This window comes from Octopus sinensis, linkage group LG6 (assembly GCF_006345805.1).
Source record: "Octopus sinensis linkage group LG6, ASM634580v1, whole genome shotgun sequence".
Taxonomy (NCBI): domain Eukaryota; kingdom Metazoa; phylum Mollusca; class Cephalopoda; order Octopoda; family Octopodidae; genus Octopus; species Octopus sinensis.
In genome coordinates, this window is record NC_043002.1 from 8,837,508 (window position 1) to 8,855,679 (window position 18,172).

The following is an 18,172-nucleotide window of genomic DNA, read 5'->3' on the forward strand; positions in this document are numbered from 1 at the left end:
GAATGATACAAGTATCCTGGATCTTAAATTCTTGATGAAGCCACATGTAAGGAAGAAAGTAGAGCACGGCTAGCCATAGCAAGAACCTCCATAGAAAAGCTCAACATCTGGAGCAGCAAGATGCCTCAAGTTAAAAACTAGGCTAGTGCGAGCGCTCAATTGACTAATAGGCATTTATGGTTGCGAAGCATGGACACTGAACAAAATTGAAGAGAATATAATCAATGCGTTTGAAATGTGGGTGTACAGGAGAATGCTTCGATTCTCTTACAAGGACCTTCGGACAAACGAATGGGTGTTATGGCAAGTAGGTGAAAGAGAGTAACTCCTGAACATTGTAAGAAAACCAAAGTTCCTCTATTAAGGCCATTTTCGAAGAAGTAGAGGTCTGGGAAGCATTATCATGGAAGTAAGAGTAGAGAGTAGTGGATCAAGTGGCAGGCAAAGAGCGCAACAGATGGACAATATCAGAAGCTTGTTAGTCAAAAGTGTCAAGGCAGTTGGAGAACATGCTCTTAATCGGGAAGACTTTCATTGTAATGTCATTAATGCGCTGCAGGCATACAATAGATGACGACGGCGACATAGCGTACTATAGAAGGCGGCGAGCTGGCAGAATCGTTAGCACGCCGGGCGAAATGCGTAGCCGTATTCCGTCTGTCGCTACGTTCTGAGTTCAAATTTCGCCGAGGTCGACTTTGCCTTTCATCCTTCCAGGGTCGATAAATTAAGTACCAGTAACGCACTGGGATCGATGTAATCGACTTAATCCGTCTGTATGTCCTTGTTTGTCCTCTCTGTGTTTAGCCCCTTGTGGGTAATAAAGAAATAGGTATTTCGTCTGCCACTACGTTCTGAGTTCAAATTCCGCCGAGGTCGGCTTTGCCTTTCATCCTTTCGGGGTCGATTAAATAAGTACCAGTTACGCACTGGGGTCGTTGTAATCGACTTAATTCCATTTGTCTGTCCTTGTTTGTCCCCTCTGTGTTTAGCCCCTTGTGGGTTGTAAAGAAATAGGTATTTCGTCTGCCGTTACGTTCTGAGTTCAAATTCAGCCGAGGTCGACTTTGACTTTCATCCTTTCGGGCTCGATAAATTAAGTACCAGTTACGCACTGCGGTCGATGTAATCGACTTAATTCCATTTGTCTGTCCTTGTTTGTCGTCTCTGTGTTTAGCCCCTTGTGGGTAGTAAAGAAATAGGTATTTCGTATGCCGTTACGTTCTGAGTTCAAATTCCGCCGAGGTCGACTTTGACTTTCATCCTTTCGAGGTCGATAAATTAAGTACCAGTTACGCACTGGGGTCGATGTAATCGACTTAATCCGTCTGTCTGTCCTTGTTTGTCCCCTCTGTGTTTAGCCCCTTGTGGGTAGTAAAGAAATATATAATATTACGATTATTATATAATACTTCAAGGTATTTCACTTCAAATGTTATTTTGTATTCATATTGTATTATGCATAATAAGAAATTATTTTCATGCATTAAAGCGCTAGTATTGCTTGTTTTTATTTGTTTGTATTTTTTTTCTCGGAACTATTTGTCAGAAGGCATTATCATTGTAACGTGAAAACCAATTAAAAAATTGATTCGCTTTAGGGAAACGGATTATTATTATCATTAAGATGAAAACTAATCGAAAAATTGATTTCGCGCCACGGGATTTACGGCAACTTTTTCAGGACGCATAACTTACGTAATACCTTTACTCTTTTACTCTTTTACTTGTTTCAGTCATTTTGACTGCGGCCATGCTGGAGCACCGCCTTTAGTCGAGCAACTCGACCCGGGACTTATTCTTTGTAAACCCAGTACTTATTCTATCGGTCTCTTCTGCCAAACCGCTAAGTTACGGGGACGTAAACACACCAGCATCGGTTGTCAAGCAATGGTAGGGGGACAAACACACACACACAAACACACATACATATATATATACATATATACTACAGGCGTCTTTTAGTTTCCGTCTACCAAATCCACTCACAAGGCATTGGTCAGCCCGGGGCTATAGCAGAAGACACTTGCCCAAGATGCCACGCAATGGGACTGAACGTGGAACCATGTGGTTGGTTAGCAAGCTACTTACCACACAGCCACTCCTAAATTCAAAACAGCTTTGTATAAAGAAATATTTTGAGGTATGAACATATTGGTTTCAAATTTTAGTACAAGGCCAGCAAACTCTAGGGAGTAAAGACGGACGAAATGTCACTAAGCATTTTGACCGGCGTGCTAAGACATGAACATAGCAATACTTTCAACATGACGAGTCTTCTCCATAAAAATTGACACATATATATACACCAGCGTTCAAATCCCACCGTGGCCAACTTTGCCTTTCGTCGTTGCATCAGTCAAGTATTGAGGTCGATTGTATTAACTAACCACGAGCTGGCAGAATCGTTAGCACGCTGGGCGAAATGCGTAGCCGTATTTCCTCTGCCGTTACGTTCTGAGTTCAAATTCCGCCGAGGTCGACTTTGCCTTTCATCTTTTCGGGGTGGATTAAATAAGTACCAGTTACGCATTGAGGTCGATACAATCGACTCAATCCGTTTGTCTGTCCTTGTTTGTCCTCTCTGTGTTTAGCCCCTTGTGGGTAGTAAAGAAATAGGTATTTCATAAGGCGGTGAGCTGCAAGAAACGTTAGCATACCAGGCGAAATGCGTAGCGGTATTTCGTCTGCCGTTACGTTCTGAGTTCAAATTCCGCCGAGGTCGACTTTGCCTTTCATCCTTTCGGGATCGATTAAATAAGTACCAGTTACGCACTAGGGTCGATATAATCGACTTAATCCGTTTGTCTGTCCTTGTTTGTCCCCTCTGTGTTTAGCCCCTTGTGAGTAGTAAAGAAATATGTATTAACCAACCACTCGCTTTAAAATTGCCGGCCTTGTGTCTCAATCAGAAACCATATATACACCCGCACTACAGTGTTCAAGACTAGACAATACTGCGTTGGTGATAGTTCCTCTGTTGGTTTCGCCAATGAGTGTTCAATTGTTTAGAGCAGTGGTTTTCAACCAGGGTTCTGCGGAACCTCAGGATTCCGCCAGTACAGTCCAGGGGTTCCGCAAGAAGTTACAAAACTGCTAAAATCGGCAGTAATTTTTAATTCTCCTGTGCAGATATGTGTGCATAAGACTATTAAATTATTGCACAGGAGTTCCTCGAGCCAGTGGAATGTTTCCTTGGGGTTCCGCTCCAGCAAAAAGTTTGAAAAGCACTGGTTTAGAGTGTGTGCCCTTAACGTGATTCTCAGCTAGAATGAGTTTGACAATGTGACAAAGCTGGACCTTTGAATTGCAGGTACAGCCAGTGAAGAGAGACAGACAGACAGGCAGATAGACAGACAGGCAGGCTGGGTAAGACAGAGACTAAGTGAGAGAGCAGAATGAGTTTCATTAGTTAATTGTGAGTATATTTAGCGGACCCAAAAAGAATGAAAAGTAAAGTTGGCTTTAGTGTGGTGTGAACCCACTGCGCATGGAACTGGAACGATTTATGCAAATCTTCGACATTCTAAAGATTGTTCTAGTTCGATGCCTTATACTATACCCCACCACCAACGTTACTCGAAATATATAATACACTGCACTACTCTATACTATAAAATATCACACTACAAAATCGCAAAACCTGTTAAGAAAAACAACCATAACAACAACAACAACATTAATAACAATATTTGGTGGGGGGGGGGGCGTGTTTTATTCTTCACCCTTTCATTGTATTCTTTCTTTCTCTTGCACTCTAAAATTTTACAAGGAAAAAATATTTCGTCAGTTACACCAGTATATTACGGGTATGCTCCACATCGCTGCAGAGTGTTAAAGGCGAAGTGAATTGCCAGCAAGTTTAAACCTCAGAATTCCACAGGAAGGACGTTAAAATATCTTAGCTTAAGATATATAATAGTTCAGTGGAAGGCGGCGAACTGGTAGAAATGCTTAGCAGTATTTCGTCTGTCATCCTTTCGGGGTCGATAAATTAAGTACCAGTTACGCACTGGGGTCGATGTAATCGACTTAATACCTATGTCTGTCCTTGTTTGTCCCCTCTGTGTTTAGCCCCTTGTGGGTAATAAAGAAATAGGTATTTCGTCTGTCGTTACGTTCTGAGTTCAAATTCCGTCGAGGTCCACTTTGCCTTTCATTCTTTCGGGGTCGATAAATAAAGTACCAGTTTTGCACTGGTGTCGATCTAATCGACTTAATCCGTTTGTCTGTCCTTGTATGTCCCCTCAATGTTTAGCACCTTGTGGGTAGTAAAGAAACATATATAATAGTTCAATGGTCTCTGTATATTTATGTAGCCAGGTTCAATGACGGAGGCCCAGTGTTCGAACCCTGCATGTGTGCGGTGAAGCGTTGCCAATGAAGAAATTTAGAGGTGTTGAGAGGAAGAAGCTAAAAGAAAATTAAGTTTTGTGGCACTTACTTGACTCGTCATTATTTTCATTTGCTCTCAGCTGTTAATTCCATTCCGTTGTAGAGGAATTATGATGACTCTGGACCAAAACAATCAACTATTTCCTACGTTGCGGTTTTTGTGTTCGTTTGTCGTGGGTTTTTTTGGTTATCTATGCAACTTGTATTCGAGATGGTGTATCGCTAGAGTACATGGTGATTAGTGGACAAGGGGACGGGGACAGTAAGATAAACAAGGAGAGGGAGAGAGAGAGAGAGAGAGAGAGAGAGAGTGTGTGTGTGTGTGTGTGTGTCTGTGTGTGTGTGTCTGTGCGTGCGTGTGTCTGTGTGCGCGTGTGTGTGTATCTGTGCGCGTGCGTGTGTGTCTGTGCGCGCGTGTGTGTGTCTGTGCGTGCGTGTGTCTGTGCGCGTGTGTGTGTCTGTGCGTGTGTGTATGTGTGTGTGTGTGCGTGTGTTTGTGTCTGTGCGTGCGTGTGTGTGTGTGTGTGTGTTGTGTGTGTGTGTGTGTCTGTGTGTGTGTGAAAGATGGAGGTACAGAGATGGATAAGGAGAGGGGAAAAAGCTAGAAACAAATACGCGAAATGGAAGGTATACAGACAGAGATGAATTAAAGAAAGCGGGCGGCTCAGTTTGGTGAGTGTTGATTTTAATCCAGAGCCACTTCAATAATGGCGTTGGAGAAGTTTTGGTGGTGGTGGTGGTAGTAGTAGTAGTAGTAGTAGTAGTAGTGGTGGTGGTGGTGGTGGTGGTGGTGGTGGAGGTGGTAGTGGTCTGCTGCTGCTGTTAGTGTTGGTGGTGGAGTGGAACAATGTGATGGAAGAATTCGGTAGTGCTCTTGCTCTTTCGGTTACGAAAACACCAAATATTCGTAGCATAGAAATGTAAATCGGTGAATTCTTGTGTTGACGGAAGGAGAGAGAGAGAGAGAGAGAAGAGAGAGAGAGAGAGAGAGAGGATGAGAGAGAGAGGGAAGAAGGAGAAAAATGGAATTAGAAAAATAGCAACATCACAATTACACGCGCACAGACACACATAGGCATGCACTGACACGCACGAACAGGTATAAGGTATAAAGAGAGACTAAGGCGGGCGAGCTGGTAGAAACGTTAACACGCCGGGCGAAATGCGTAGCCGTATTTCGTCTGCCGCTACGTTCTGAGTTCAAATTCCGCCGAGGTCGACTTTGCCTTTCATCCTTTCAGGGTCGATAAATAAAGTACCAGTTACGCACTGGGGTCGATGTAATCGACTTAATCTCTTTGACTGCCCTTGTTTGTCCCCTCTGTGTTTAGCCCCTTGTGGGTAGTAAAGAAATAGGTATTTCGTCTGTCGTTACGTTCTGAGTTCTAATTCCGCCGAGGTCGACTTTGCCTTTCGTGTTTTCGGGGTCTTATTTCTTTGTCCTTGGAATTACCCTTTCGGGGTCGATTAAATAAGTACCAGTTACGCACTGGAGTCGATATAATCGACTTAATCCGTTTGTCTGTCCTTGTTTGTCCCCTCTGTGTTTAGCCCCTTGTGGGTAGTAAAGAAATAGGTATAAGGTATAAAGAGAGACCGGAACTTTAGTATGCTGGGCTGAAGGGATGGGCATAAAGAGGAGGGCAGATGGGGAGGAAATGGGGATGGAATCGGCAGGAGCGAGAAATAAAAAGAATAGATTATCTGTTGGTCATAATTACCGGGGATTATGTAGGAATATATTTAGGAAATAGGGGAAACGAACAAAGTAGAGAAAGGGAGTTAGAGGGAAAATAGGTGAAGAGATGAAAAAGAAAAGACAGGGAGATTTCGTGGGTGGGGGTGAAGTGAGGAGAGGACAAAGAGGGGTTTTGCGTAGAAGGCAGCATAAGGAAGTGGATACAGCAATATTATTTTCGTCAAACCAACGAGCTTTTTGCGTAACCACCAGAATTGGTAGAAATAATAGCCAAGTCGGATCTTTTCGGTTTGAAAGCAGTTTTTTTTTTAATAATTTCCATGTAACTAAACGCTTTTAAACTTCGCATACTTGAAGAATGTGCTTATAAAACATATTTTTCTCTTGGCTTTATTGAGAAAATTCTATAGTTTGTAAGATATTTGTTGTTTTTTTTCTTCAATTTCTGAAATTTCAACCAATCAATGACGTCTATTGAGGTGAAAACATTCTGTGCCGTATGAATATGTTCCTCGTTTAAGAAACAGACTGCGTTTATTTACATTTCTGAAGAAAAAAGATACCCTTCCCCCACCCCTAACCCTAACTAACCCTAACCCTAAAACATTGAAATGCAATAGATCGATACTAGGGTCATAATTATGGGTGACAATTTCATATGATACCGCTGGAAAAAAACTGCCGTTCAAACCGAAAAGATCCGCCAAGTCTTTTTCAAATTACAAATACTACCGTTTTTAGAAATTAGAGTAAGGCACGGGACAGGGTTGAACCGAACGAATTTTCTTAAGTTCTTTCTCGATTAGCAATGATCTGGGTTTAAACAATGACAAATATAGGTAATTACCTATTTGGCATTCATAAATTCAAAGTGAGCCAAAAAGTTTATTTCAGTAAAACATTTCATAATTATAAGCGAACAGCGAGTAAAAAGTGAAGGAAAACTTTGGACCTTGCGAAAGGAGAGGTGATGAATGAATGACTCCTTTAATACACTGCACGGTCGCTTACAATAAAAGCCAAAATGGATAAATGAATGTGAGTGCCAACAAGAAAAAGAAAGACGACACAACCGTAGAATGTTAAGTGAAAGCTTTTATTTAGATGTTAGCAGATGTGTGTGTCTGTGTGTGCGTCATAAGTACATTTATAAGAACAATAATAGACAGGCCGTCAAGCATGCATAATGTGTATGTGTGTACAAACAAGGGCGTATGCGTGTGAGATAAAATAGAGGGCATAGAAAGAGTCAACCATAGTACTCTAGTTGAATGTTCAGACATAAGATGAAGATAAATACCAGTTCGTAGAACGGTACACATTAGTTGAAGTTCTGTAACAAGAAGTTGAGGCGTAAAAAGCTGAGCCGGTCGAAAGCACATGTCGTGTAAGCCAGTTCCAGCGACAACAGCAATATTCCGGACCTCCACCTCCGTCGCCTTCATCTTATCGACGCCAACATTCGCCCAGGTTTAACTTCTCACTGTTTGTGAATACTTCACCATGGTTAACAGTAAGCTCAACCTACTAGAACATTCTGTACAAAGTAACTCAGCAGTGGCATTGTAGCAACAACTGGTCTGTGGTCAGTGGTCTAGAACCAAAGACGCTCGACTCGATGAATCGCTGTGTTTTATGGCAAATTATAGGCTCAAACAGAGCTTTAGAAAAACTGTGTCACGGGACTCTATCAGAAGGCTGCGATTGGTTGGGTTGCACATTGGCGCGTAATACAGCAAGAGACAAATATCAGTATGGCATTTTCTTTTATTTGAAACTTCACCTTCATTTTGGTGCACAGACTTAATTTATCAGACAGAACTTCAGGAAAAATATTAAAGAATTATTTTCTCAGTTCGTCTCAGGACTTATTTTTACTGGGGGAGAAAACCATTCACATTTTCGCAGGAAAGATTTATGGGGAGGTCCCATGAGTTAAATAATTCCATCCAGTCCGTTCCGAATAAATTTGACGTATTATCTAACAAAAACTTTGGTTTTTAGGGTTTTTTCACGAAATGTAATGTCACTTATCAATTCGCCCTTAAAATATATTTTTTTACTGAAAAACCACTGGGAATTTTCGCAGTTTATTTTAACCTAGGTCTCCCGATTTTTTTCCATGTATCTATTAATTATTGAGATATCGCTGCCCATATCCAATTGTACCTCTACGTTTGCGTTATTAATTTTTACATACACAAACTTCCTTTGAGGTTCGTTCGTATTTCTTGTGACCTTCGTGGTACAGTTACAACAGCAACAGCAGCAATTGTAACAACAGCAACTACAGTGGAGGCGCAATGGCTCAAGGGTTAGGGCACGTGATCTTTTCTATTGAACCGCCCTTTAGACCTATTTTACCACACTTGAAGCATTTTATATTTTTAAATGGACAGTTACTTTTAAAATGTAGACCACTTCACCCATAACATGATTCGGTCTTTGTATTTTTTCTATTTTTTCTTATTCGTTACCGGTTGACACGCTTGAACATGAGAGCAATCTTTCGCTTCAATTTTATCTGCATCATGATATAAATTTATAATCCTCTGACATTCTTCTGCTACTGTCTGCAGAGTAACATTTTGGTCTTGTTCTATTTTTCTTAATATCCGGGAACGTATATCTGCATCTTTGCTAGCAGTAAGCGTTTGAACAAAAACTAAAAACTGATCATGCCCGGGTCAACTAATTCAATTTGAATTTCTCACACTCTCTGTTAACTCTGTTAACATAGGTGACGAAATCTTCATCTTTTTTGACCAAATTTAAACATTGCCAGCCAGTTTTGAACAGGGAACTTCTTTCGCTGAAAATTTTCAATAAGAAATTGTTCTGTTGAAACAAATCTCACCTGGTTTCTTCGGCAGAATATGGTGTTCTTAAGAGTAGTCGTCATTTTTCTCGTGAGACCAACTTTTATACACTTCTTTGAAGATTTCTTCGTATTTTCGAAAATATGCTGAGAAAGTAATCCCTTCTAGATTATAGCTAAATTTTTCAAACTGAGTTTGCTACGCTGTGTGGCGAGTTCGAATCTGAAGTATTCTCAGACTTCTTCAACGATAATTCCAGCAACGGTTGGTTTTGTTATTGTTATTGTTGTTGTAGTTGCTGCTGCTGCAACTGCAGTTACTGTAGTTGCTGTTTCTGTTGCTGTTGAGCGAAGCGGTCTTCGTCCAGTGGGAGAAGTCCGAAACGTGGTCCTTTGCTATTCGTAAGACTCGCAGAAGAGAAAGCAGGTCAGCCCCCGACACCGAGAGCATCGACGGATGGCTGAATGCGCATCCAGGCTCAGCAGTTGCGTAGGAAGTCGGGGTCAAGAAACAGGAAGAAAGAGTGAGAGAAAGTTGGGGCGAAAGAGTACAACAGGGGTCTCCACCAGCCCCTGCCGGAGCCTCGTGGTGCTTTAGGTGTTTTCACTCAATAAACACACACAACGCCCGATCTGGGAATCGAAACCACGATCCTCCGACCGCGAGTCCGCTGCCCTAACCCTTGAGCCATTGCGCCTCCACTGTAGTTGCTGTTGTTACAATTGCTGCTGTTGCTGTTGTAACTGTACCACGAAGGCCAATAAATCTTCCATGTTAGAACGATTTTTTCTTTAGATTCGTACCAAAAAAAAAAAATTCAAACGTCCAACGCAAGCTTCGGATCTCATCCTCGTCACCACTTTTATATTCTGGCGTTGCATAAGTAATTTAACGAAGCAGATGGGGAACGAAAGTATTTAGACGACGCACAACTATTACACGAGGCTCAACGCTCTCTGCCAACGGCTCACAGTGAACTGCTTACCAGTCCGAATTGCCAATCGCTCACAGTTTTTTTATTTTATAACGAGTCAGTCCAACTTTAGTTACTTGGTGGGGGAAGTCGGAATCCTCCTACAACACTAAACAAAATGGAAACGGTCTTGCACAAACACATCGTCAACTGAAGAAAGGTGTTCTGCTATTCTTTTTTAAGTGCACTTAACAAAGAATAGCAGAACAATATTTCTAAACATGCCAGAGGAAATACAAGATACTATTTTCTTAAAGTGTATTTCATAAAAAATAAACCAGGAAACTGGAGCGAACGGCGCAGACCCAAAATCTTACCACCCGCGGGAGACGCTTTGGCACAGTCGGGATGAGATTCCCAACTGAGGAAAAAGTCAAAAAAGTGCCACGATAACCCTAAAAAGTGAGGGATTGTGGCTAATTCCAACATACCCCAGTTGGAAGATGGTTGGTTCAAATGAAGATAGTAACGTCTCTTTGCTGGTGGCAGCTGTATTATATGGAATTGGGAATACAACAACAATTCTCCAAGTGCACAAAATAGGAAAGGAAAATTGGTCAGGCACAGGAATAGAACTATGAACACTGGCCGATCGGAAAAAAATCATAGAGGTCATCCCTGACCTGATCGACTTCCTTTTTAGTACACAGCTTTTCGTAGTAGTCTAAAATAGAAACCGGAGATACCACATTTTTGGTGAGACAAACCACTTAAAGGCTTTCTGTCCCATGCAAAGAAAAAGAACCCCACCCTCTGCAGACACCTTTAACACAACAAACTCGGTATGAAAAGCAACAGTAGCAGCACCAATTTCTTTACTACCCACAAGGGGCTAAACACAGAGGGGATAAACAAGGACATACAAACGGATCAAGTCGATTACATCGACCCCAGTGCGTAACTGGTACTTAATTTATCGACCCCGAAAGAAGAAAGGTAAAGTCGACCTCGGAGGAATTTGAACTCAGAACATAACGGCAGACGAAATACCGCTAAGCATTTCGCCCGATGTGCTAACGTTTCTGCCAGCTCGCCGCCTGTAGCAGCACCACCAACACCAACAGCATCAGTGCCACGAGTAGCAGCATCCAAAATAACAACAGCATCAACAGAATGAGCAGCAGGAGAGATCCATCCAACAATATCAGCATCATGCACCGGTATCTCACCCGAGAGAAAATCATTATATCACTTGCACCATCGCAACCGAGATGCTTGCCCACATCAGTCGACTCGACCATTTTCTCGGACGAGTCATCTTTTACCTTATTTCCGACCACCAGCCAAATATACGAAGCATTTGACCCAGACTGCCTTCTCCCGACTGTTAAACATGGAAGACGATCTGTGATGATCTCGGTGCTGGCTATATCTTGGCAATCCGCTGGCCCAATGGTTTCCCTTAATGGCAGAATTAATAGTCAAGACTATTTAAGCATGTTATCTGATCCAATTCATCCTATGGTTGTGGAACTGTTTCCGGAGTGAAACGCAATCTTTCAGGATGATAATGCACCAATTCACACAGCTAAAGTTGTCACTGAATAGCACGAGGAACATTCTAGTGAAGTTGAACATCTTATCTGGCCACCACAGTCCCCATATCTCAATATTATTGATCGTTTATGGTGCATTTTAGAAAAACAAGTTCGGAGTCGATATCCTCCACAATCATCATTAAAAGAACTGGAGACTGTTTTAGGCGAAGAATGGACAAAAATTCCTTTGGAAACAATTCAAACTTTGTACGACTCCATACCTCGTAGAATTCAAGCTGTAAATACTGCCAAAGTCAGTCTTACTCCATATTAAAATAAATTTGTTTGAAATTTTAAAGTGTTTTCATTATTTTGTCCAACCTCTGTGTGTGTGTGTGTATGCGTGTGTGTTTTTAGATTTAGTTGAGTTTCATTAATTTAGTATTGTGTGATTTTTCCACGACCCTCTTTCATTTGACCAAGATATTTTAAATTTTGCTGCATTTCTGATCTTTCCGACGTCCAAGGAAAGACGTCTATGTGTATAATTCTTTTCAACTTTAATTCTGGAGAACTGGAAGGCCATAGTAGCTTTGTCTTGTCTTACCCATTTTGCCCCGCCTAAATTTGTCTTCTATATGCTCAATGAGAACAAGGATAATTTTCTGAACTAGTGTTCTGAATAGGTTTTACTGCGTTTCTAGAAGGTCTTTACTTTGCTCATTTAGTTTTGGCAAGGTCGTGAACTAGAAAAGCGGACTTTCAGAAATAGCTGTTTGAATTTCCACGTTTTTATCGGTGTTTATTTCTCTATAACTTCTGGAGGAGTTACCTCAGTCCTATATAATCTTTAAAAAAATGAAGTAGAGTGACAAGTAATTTTTGAACCTGTGAAAGGCACGCTAGATGCCGAAATATCGTTCAACCAATTTCTCGACCAAAACAAGGCTTCAGGGTGACCTTCACAAAGGACTCAGCCGAAAGTCAGAACGGTACTACACACGACAGCAGGTGTTTAACACAAGCCTACAAGTCAGCAATGCTATGGCACAGGATAAGTACGTGCAGAAGTTTCGTCGCTCTGCGCGCATTTCGGGCAAGCCCTAATGATGGCATTTCTATGCCTGTAGACTTTATCTCAAACCGGCAGTTCCCCCTGGTAGCACAGCGAGGCCAGTGACTTCTGGAAATTATTCATGGGCCCCGGTCCAAAAGTCTTCCATTACAGACCAGTCAGTTGATTCTCATCGACTCCAAGACTCTTCTTGTGAATATTGTTACCTCTGCCCACCTCGAAACTATAGAAGGCCGAGTGGAATTTCCACCAATCGCATTGCCCGACTGGCAGTGGACTGTGAGTTTCTGATAGCATTTTAGGAGCCAGGCGTCATACCTTGGTCTATGCTTTATCCAAGATTGCAAACCAGTCAGAGAGACGAGCTGCGAAAAGGTGAGTCTGACCAACAGTAACCTGACCTGTTTATCGCTAAGAAAACGACGCTGAAGTTGTCGTAGCGTCAGCGCATTTCTCGCATCGTTAGCTACGGCATACCAAGTCCTCCACTCAGCAAGTGTTAGCAGCAAATGGAGCGCCTGAGCAGCAGAACGTTCTCTTCTTCAGAATGCGGAAGGGTAAGCACGCTCCAGTCTGGTCAGACGTGAACTGGGGCAAGGCACGAAGGTCAAGCGGTAATCGATGACGGAGATGATATGCGCGTTCACCACCTCTGCTCGACCCTTCATTAAAGGCTTTCTCTCTGCCCATTTCTGATGAGGTTGGTTACCCTGCTCGTCACCTTCTCGCAGTTCTTGTTCATCTGCAAGTCTGGCCAAAACCAGACCCCTAGCAATTTAACTGGTTCGTCCATCCAGCGTCCCATGACGCTACTGAACGACACAAATCAGGCTTTTCAAATGCCGTACTGACTTTCTTTGGTTGGTTTTTGTTTGTCACCACCTCGCATTCCTTTAGAAGAGCGCCGATCAGGTGTGTGTGCCTGGCGGCTGACACTTTAAGGTATCGCCATCCATGCATCCCGACACTGTTCTTGTAGAGCCTAGTTCACGTGGGGAGCTCTTTCACGTCCCCAGAAGTAGCCCTGGGGCTCTGGTTTCAGGGTTTGAGGAGTGTGGAACCACCTCTTAGCCACTGTTGTTCCCAGGTCTGCTCTTGCCCGGAGTGGTAGCAGCTGTAAGGGCCCCAGCTATGGGTTAACTAGCAAACCCCACCTGCGACTGGGCGGGGAGCGGGAGAATGCAGTCGCCGTACTCCCTGCGTGCCGTAAGGGGAAGGAGCGAGGGGACTGGGAACCCTCTCCTAGTAAATCCATGTTCCTAAAAAGACGGCAAGAAAAAGACAAGGGGTGGAAGAAGGTTAACACCAAATCTTATCCTAGTATTAAGGTCAGGTAATGTTCGTGGGTGTAGTACAGGTGAGATAAAGAGGAGAGAGATAGGGAGTGTGATGATGAGAAGGATGGATGCGCTGGCACTGAACGAGACTAATATGAAAGGTCAGGGTAAGTTTGGGGATGTGACTGGACGAGTGTTGGGAGGGGGAGGGCTCACGAGGGTGTGGGATTGCTGGTGAGTGAGCGTGTGAAGAAGAGTCTGGTGGATTGGAGGGAAGTGTCTTCAAGATTAATGCGGGTTAAGATGAGGTGAGGAGGAGAGATGTGGGTGTGGCTTTTAGTGCATATGGTCCAGGGAGTGAAAAGGAGTGTGGAAGAAGTAGAGGAGTTCTGAGGGGAACTGAAAGAGTGTGTGGGTTGGGTGGGGAAAGGTGGTTATGTGGTGGTGTTGGATGCGCGAGTGGGAAATGAGGAAGAAGAAAATGTAGGAAAATAGGGAGTTCCTGGTCGGAATGAGAGTGGGAGGGGGTTGTTGGAAATGTGTATGGAGCAGGAATTGGTGGTGGAGAATAGTCTTTTCGGAAAGTGAGAGAAGAATAAGTTCACGTGGTGGAGGGTAGATGGAGGAACAGCAGTGGATAGGACCTTGATGGACAATATATTGATAAAGGCGGCGAGCTGGCAGAAACGTTAGCGCGCCGGGCGAAATGCTTAGCGGTATTTCGTCTGCCGTTACGTTCTGAGTTCAAATTACGCCGAGGTCGACTTTACCTTTCATCCTTTCGGGGTTGATAAATTAAGGACCAGTTACGCATTGGGGTCGATGTAATCGACTTAATCCCTTTGTCTATCCTTGTTCGTCCCCTCTATGTTTAGCCCCTTGTGGGCTGTACAGAAATATATATATTAATTGATAAGAGAGTGGTAGGAAAGTTGTTGAATGTGCATGTAATGAGAGGTGAAGGTGGAGGAGTGTCAGATCACTTCTTAGTACAGGGTAAGTGGAAGGTATGAGCAAAATGGAATGGTAGACGAGTGACAGGGAAGAGAGGGGTTGTGAAGGTGAATGAAGTGTATAGGAGAGAGAAGGAGCAGTCGTATGTAGAGAAACTGAGAGGTGAATGTGAACAGGTTAAGAAACAGGAGGTCAGAGATGTGGCTCAGGTTTGAGAGGCTTTTAGAGAGGCAGTAATGAGATGTGCCTCTGAGGCATGTGGTACAGAAGTGGTTGGAATGGGTGTTAGGAACGGTAGTGAGTGGTGGAATGCGCAGGTAAGGGATGCAGTGGCAGAGAAGAAAAGGGCCTTTGGAGAGTGATTGCAGAAAGGGGGTGAAGAGGCTTATGATCGCTACAGAGAAATGAAGAAGAGAGTAAAGAGAGAGGTGAGGGTGGCGTGTGAAAGGTTCGGGAAAAAGTTGAGCAAAAATTTTGTAAGAAATAAAAAGATGTTTTGGAAAGAGGTATAAAGGGAAAGAAAGGTGGTTGGAGGAAGGGAAGAAATGGTGAAGGATGTAAATGGAAATCTGTTGAAAGGAAGCGAGGATGTACGAAGGAGATGGACAGAGTATTTTAGTCAGCTGTTAAATGTGGAGAATGTTAGGGAGACTAGTAGAGTGGTTGTAGGCTTTCTGGTAGGCACTCATACATGTGAAAATTCATTTTCTATATGAGATTCCTTGATTAAAAACTTGTAATGGCCTATTCGAGGCCGCGATGCTAGGGTTCCCAATGTCATGTAGGAAACGCTCTCTCTCTCTCTTATTTCCTTACAACAGACAGACATTTGGCTGTGTGGTAAGTAGCGTGCTAACCAACCACATGGTTCCGGGTTCAGTCCCACTGCGTGGCATCTTGGGCAAGTGTCTTCTGCTATAGCCCCGGGCCGACCAATGCCTTGTGAGTGGATTTGGTAGACAGAAACTGAAAGAAGCCTGTCGTATATATGTATATATATATATGCGTATATATGTATGTGTGTGTGTTTGTGTGTCTGTGTTTGTCCCTCTAGCATTGCTTGACAACCAATGCTGGTGTGTTTACGTCCCCGTCACTTAGCGGTTCGGCAAAAGAGACCGATAGAATAAGTACTGGGCTTACAAAGAATAAGTTCCGGGGTCGATTTGCTCAACTAAAGGCGGTGCACCAGCATGGCCGCAGTCAAATGACTGAAACAAGTAAAGAGAGAGTAGTCTTTGAAAACCTCCCGGTCTCCACTTTGTGCTCTGTAAGAAAGTAGTTCGTTCTATCAACACAGTTGCAATTTGTTGTTATTGTGTTTCAACTTGTGTTTGTTTTCTAGTTTTCTTTTAGTATTTTTGTTGTCTTGTTTGGATATATTTTTTTTGTTGCTGTTAGTGGAGGTGGTCATGGTCATAGTGCATATGGTGTTGTTTGGGAACAAGAATGTTGATTTGGTGTTGCTTTGTGCTTTGCTTTCCTTCTTTCTTTCTTTTTTTTTTTTTTTACTTTTCCCTTCCACCCTCGCCCCATCCACCTAACATGATGTATGATTAGATTCTGCCTCGGATGTTAGGGCATGTTTTCTCTTGTGATCATAGTTTTGTTTTGCGTGTAGGCATGGGGTAAACAAGGACAGAAGGAGATAGAATAGGGTTAGAATGCCCCCTGGAGGAGTGGGGCAATTATTTTTTGAGTGTCAGTATTTTCCGCCACATTAGTTGCTACAACGGACGGAATTGATGTTGATACTCGATGCTGTGTTACGGCTGTTGTTTCCCCTGTCTCCTCTGCAACTGTCGATGTTGCTGAATTTTCTGTTGCTGTCCCAGATTTTATCATTTTTTGTCTCCTTTGTTTTCCCTTGCTGCTACAGTTGGTACTGCTTCAGTTGTTGCACAATCTCGCTCTTATTGTTGTTGCTACTGTTTGTTTGTTTGTTGAGCGAAGCGGTCTTCATGGGAGACGTCCGAAACGTGGTCCTTTGCTATTCGTAAGACCAGCAGTAGAGAAAGCAGGTCAACCCCCGACACCGGCCAGGCTCAGTGGTTGCGTAGGAAGTCGGGGACAAGAAACAGGAAGAAAGAGTGAGAGAAAGTTGGAGCGAAAGAGTACAACAGGGGTCACCACCACCCCCTGCCGGAGCCTCGTGGAGCTTTAGGTGTTTTCGCTCAATAAACACACACAACGCCCGGTCTGGGAATCGAAACCGCGAGTCCGCTGCCCTAACCACTGGGCCATTGCGCCTCCACTGTTCTGTTGTTATATCCGCGATGGTGTCTGCAGCAGTTAAAGTCTTCCTTCCCCCTTTCTTGATTTGGTTGTGTGGGTAAAATGCTCAGATTTTTCATCATTCACAGATGTGGCATTTCAATTGTCTGCTATCTCCAACAAGGCGTTACTCTGTTCTATTCAGCAGGGAGATCAAATCTCCATCTGGTTGGGCTTTTCAAAGAGAAGAACCTCCAGTGTGGTCCCAGTCCTGCGATCCCTCCTTGTTCTTTTAACATCATGAGAGTATCACTGCCCTCAAGGACTATGCATTCGAGAATCCACCAAAGGTCCAATTTTTTTGGAACCCCAGTATAGTTATCTTTACTGCCCATCTTTCTAAATGAGTAAGAAAGAGAACAAGATTCTTGTTGTAGCGAGCGGCCACTGAGTGCTGGATTGCAGGGACCTCAATCTTAAACAAGACCTCATCTCCGCCGAAATATCTTGCCCTAGATATTTAGTTGATGTTCTACTTACATCTTAGGAGGGTTCTTTTTATTTGGGTATTTGTAGAAGTCTCCAATCGCTGGGATTTAAGACTCATTCATTGGAATGGAATAGTTTTCTTGGCAAGAGTTTCAGGAGGGGATGAGTAAGGTCTTCCCTTCTCCCTCAACTTTTCTAAATTGAGCTACATCTGCCAATTTTCAGGTTTTGTTGCCGAGAGAGAGAGAGAAAATAGTTCTTTTGTGGAAACCATGTCAGTGATAGATGTTTTGCAAAGAACGTGCACATGCCAGTGCTACCAGCCAAAAGCTCTGCATACCAGAAGCCAGTAAGTATATGGGGCCATCAGGAGAGAATGCACGCCATTTCGGGGCCTATAACTCTCGATGGCATCATTGCGCACTGCCCCTCCCCCCAACCTCACTGATATGAGGCCCCGCTTGCTAGATCAATTGGTTATCAAATAAAGCTCAATATTCTCCTAGCCATCGCTCAACGTCTCTTTTTATTATTGTTGCTGTTGGCGATACTGTTACAGCAAAATATGCTGAATACTGTTGTGTATGTCATAGAATAACTTCTCCCTTTTACAATGACAGCGTGTTAAATACCACTTGTCTCATTGGCACACAGCATTCTGGGGCACCTGTGTTTCAACATGTTTTGCCTTAGAAAATTGGAAGTGACCATAAACTTTCATGAGAGGGGCAAGGCTTTCAAATTTTTGTGAGAAAAAAATTCAGATATTCAAAACATTCAAACTTCAAGAGAAAAGTGA

General features: G+C 43.1%; 1 protein-coding gene across 1 annotated transcript in view; it reads right to left on the reverse strand.

The window, feature by feature from the left end:
• The window catches only part of LOC115212856, a 59,786-nt gene extending 55,100 nt beyond the window's left edge, over positions 1 to 4,686 (reverse strand). The window contains exon 1 of the mRNA XM_036503622.1: positions 4,445 to 4,686. Coding sequence (XP_036359515.1) covers positions 4,445 to 4,465 — 21 coding nt within the window. The 5' untranslated portion in view covers positions 4,466 to 4,686. The remainder of the gene's footprint in view (positions 1 to 4,444) is intronic.
• Between the last annotated feature and the right edge of the window lie 13,486 nt (positions 4,687 to 18,172).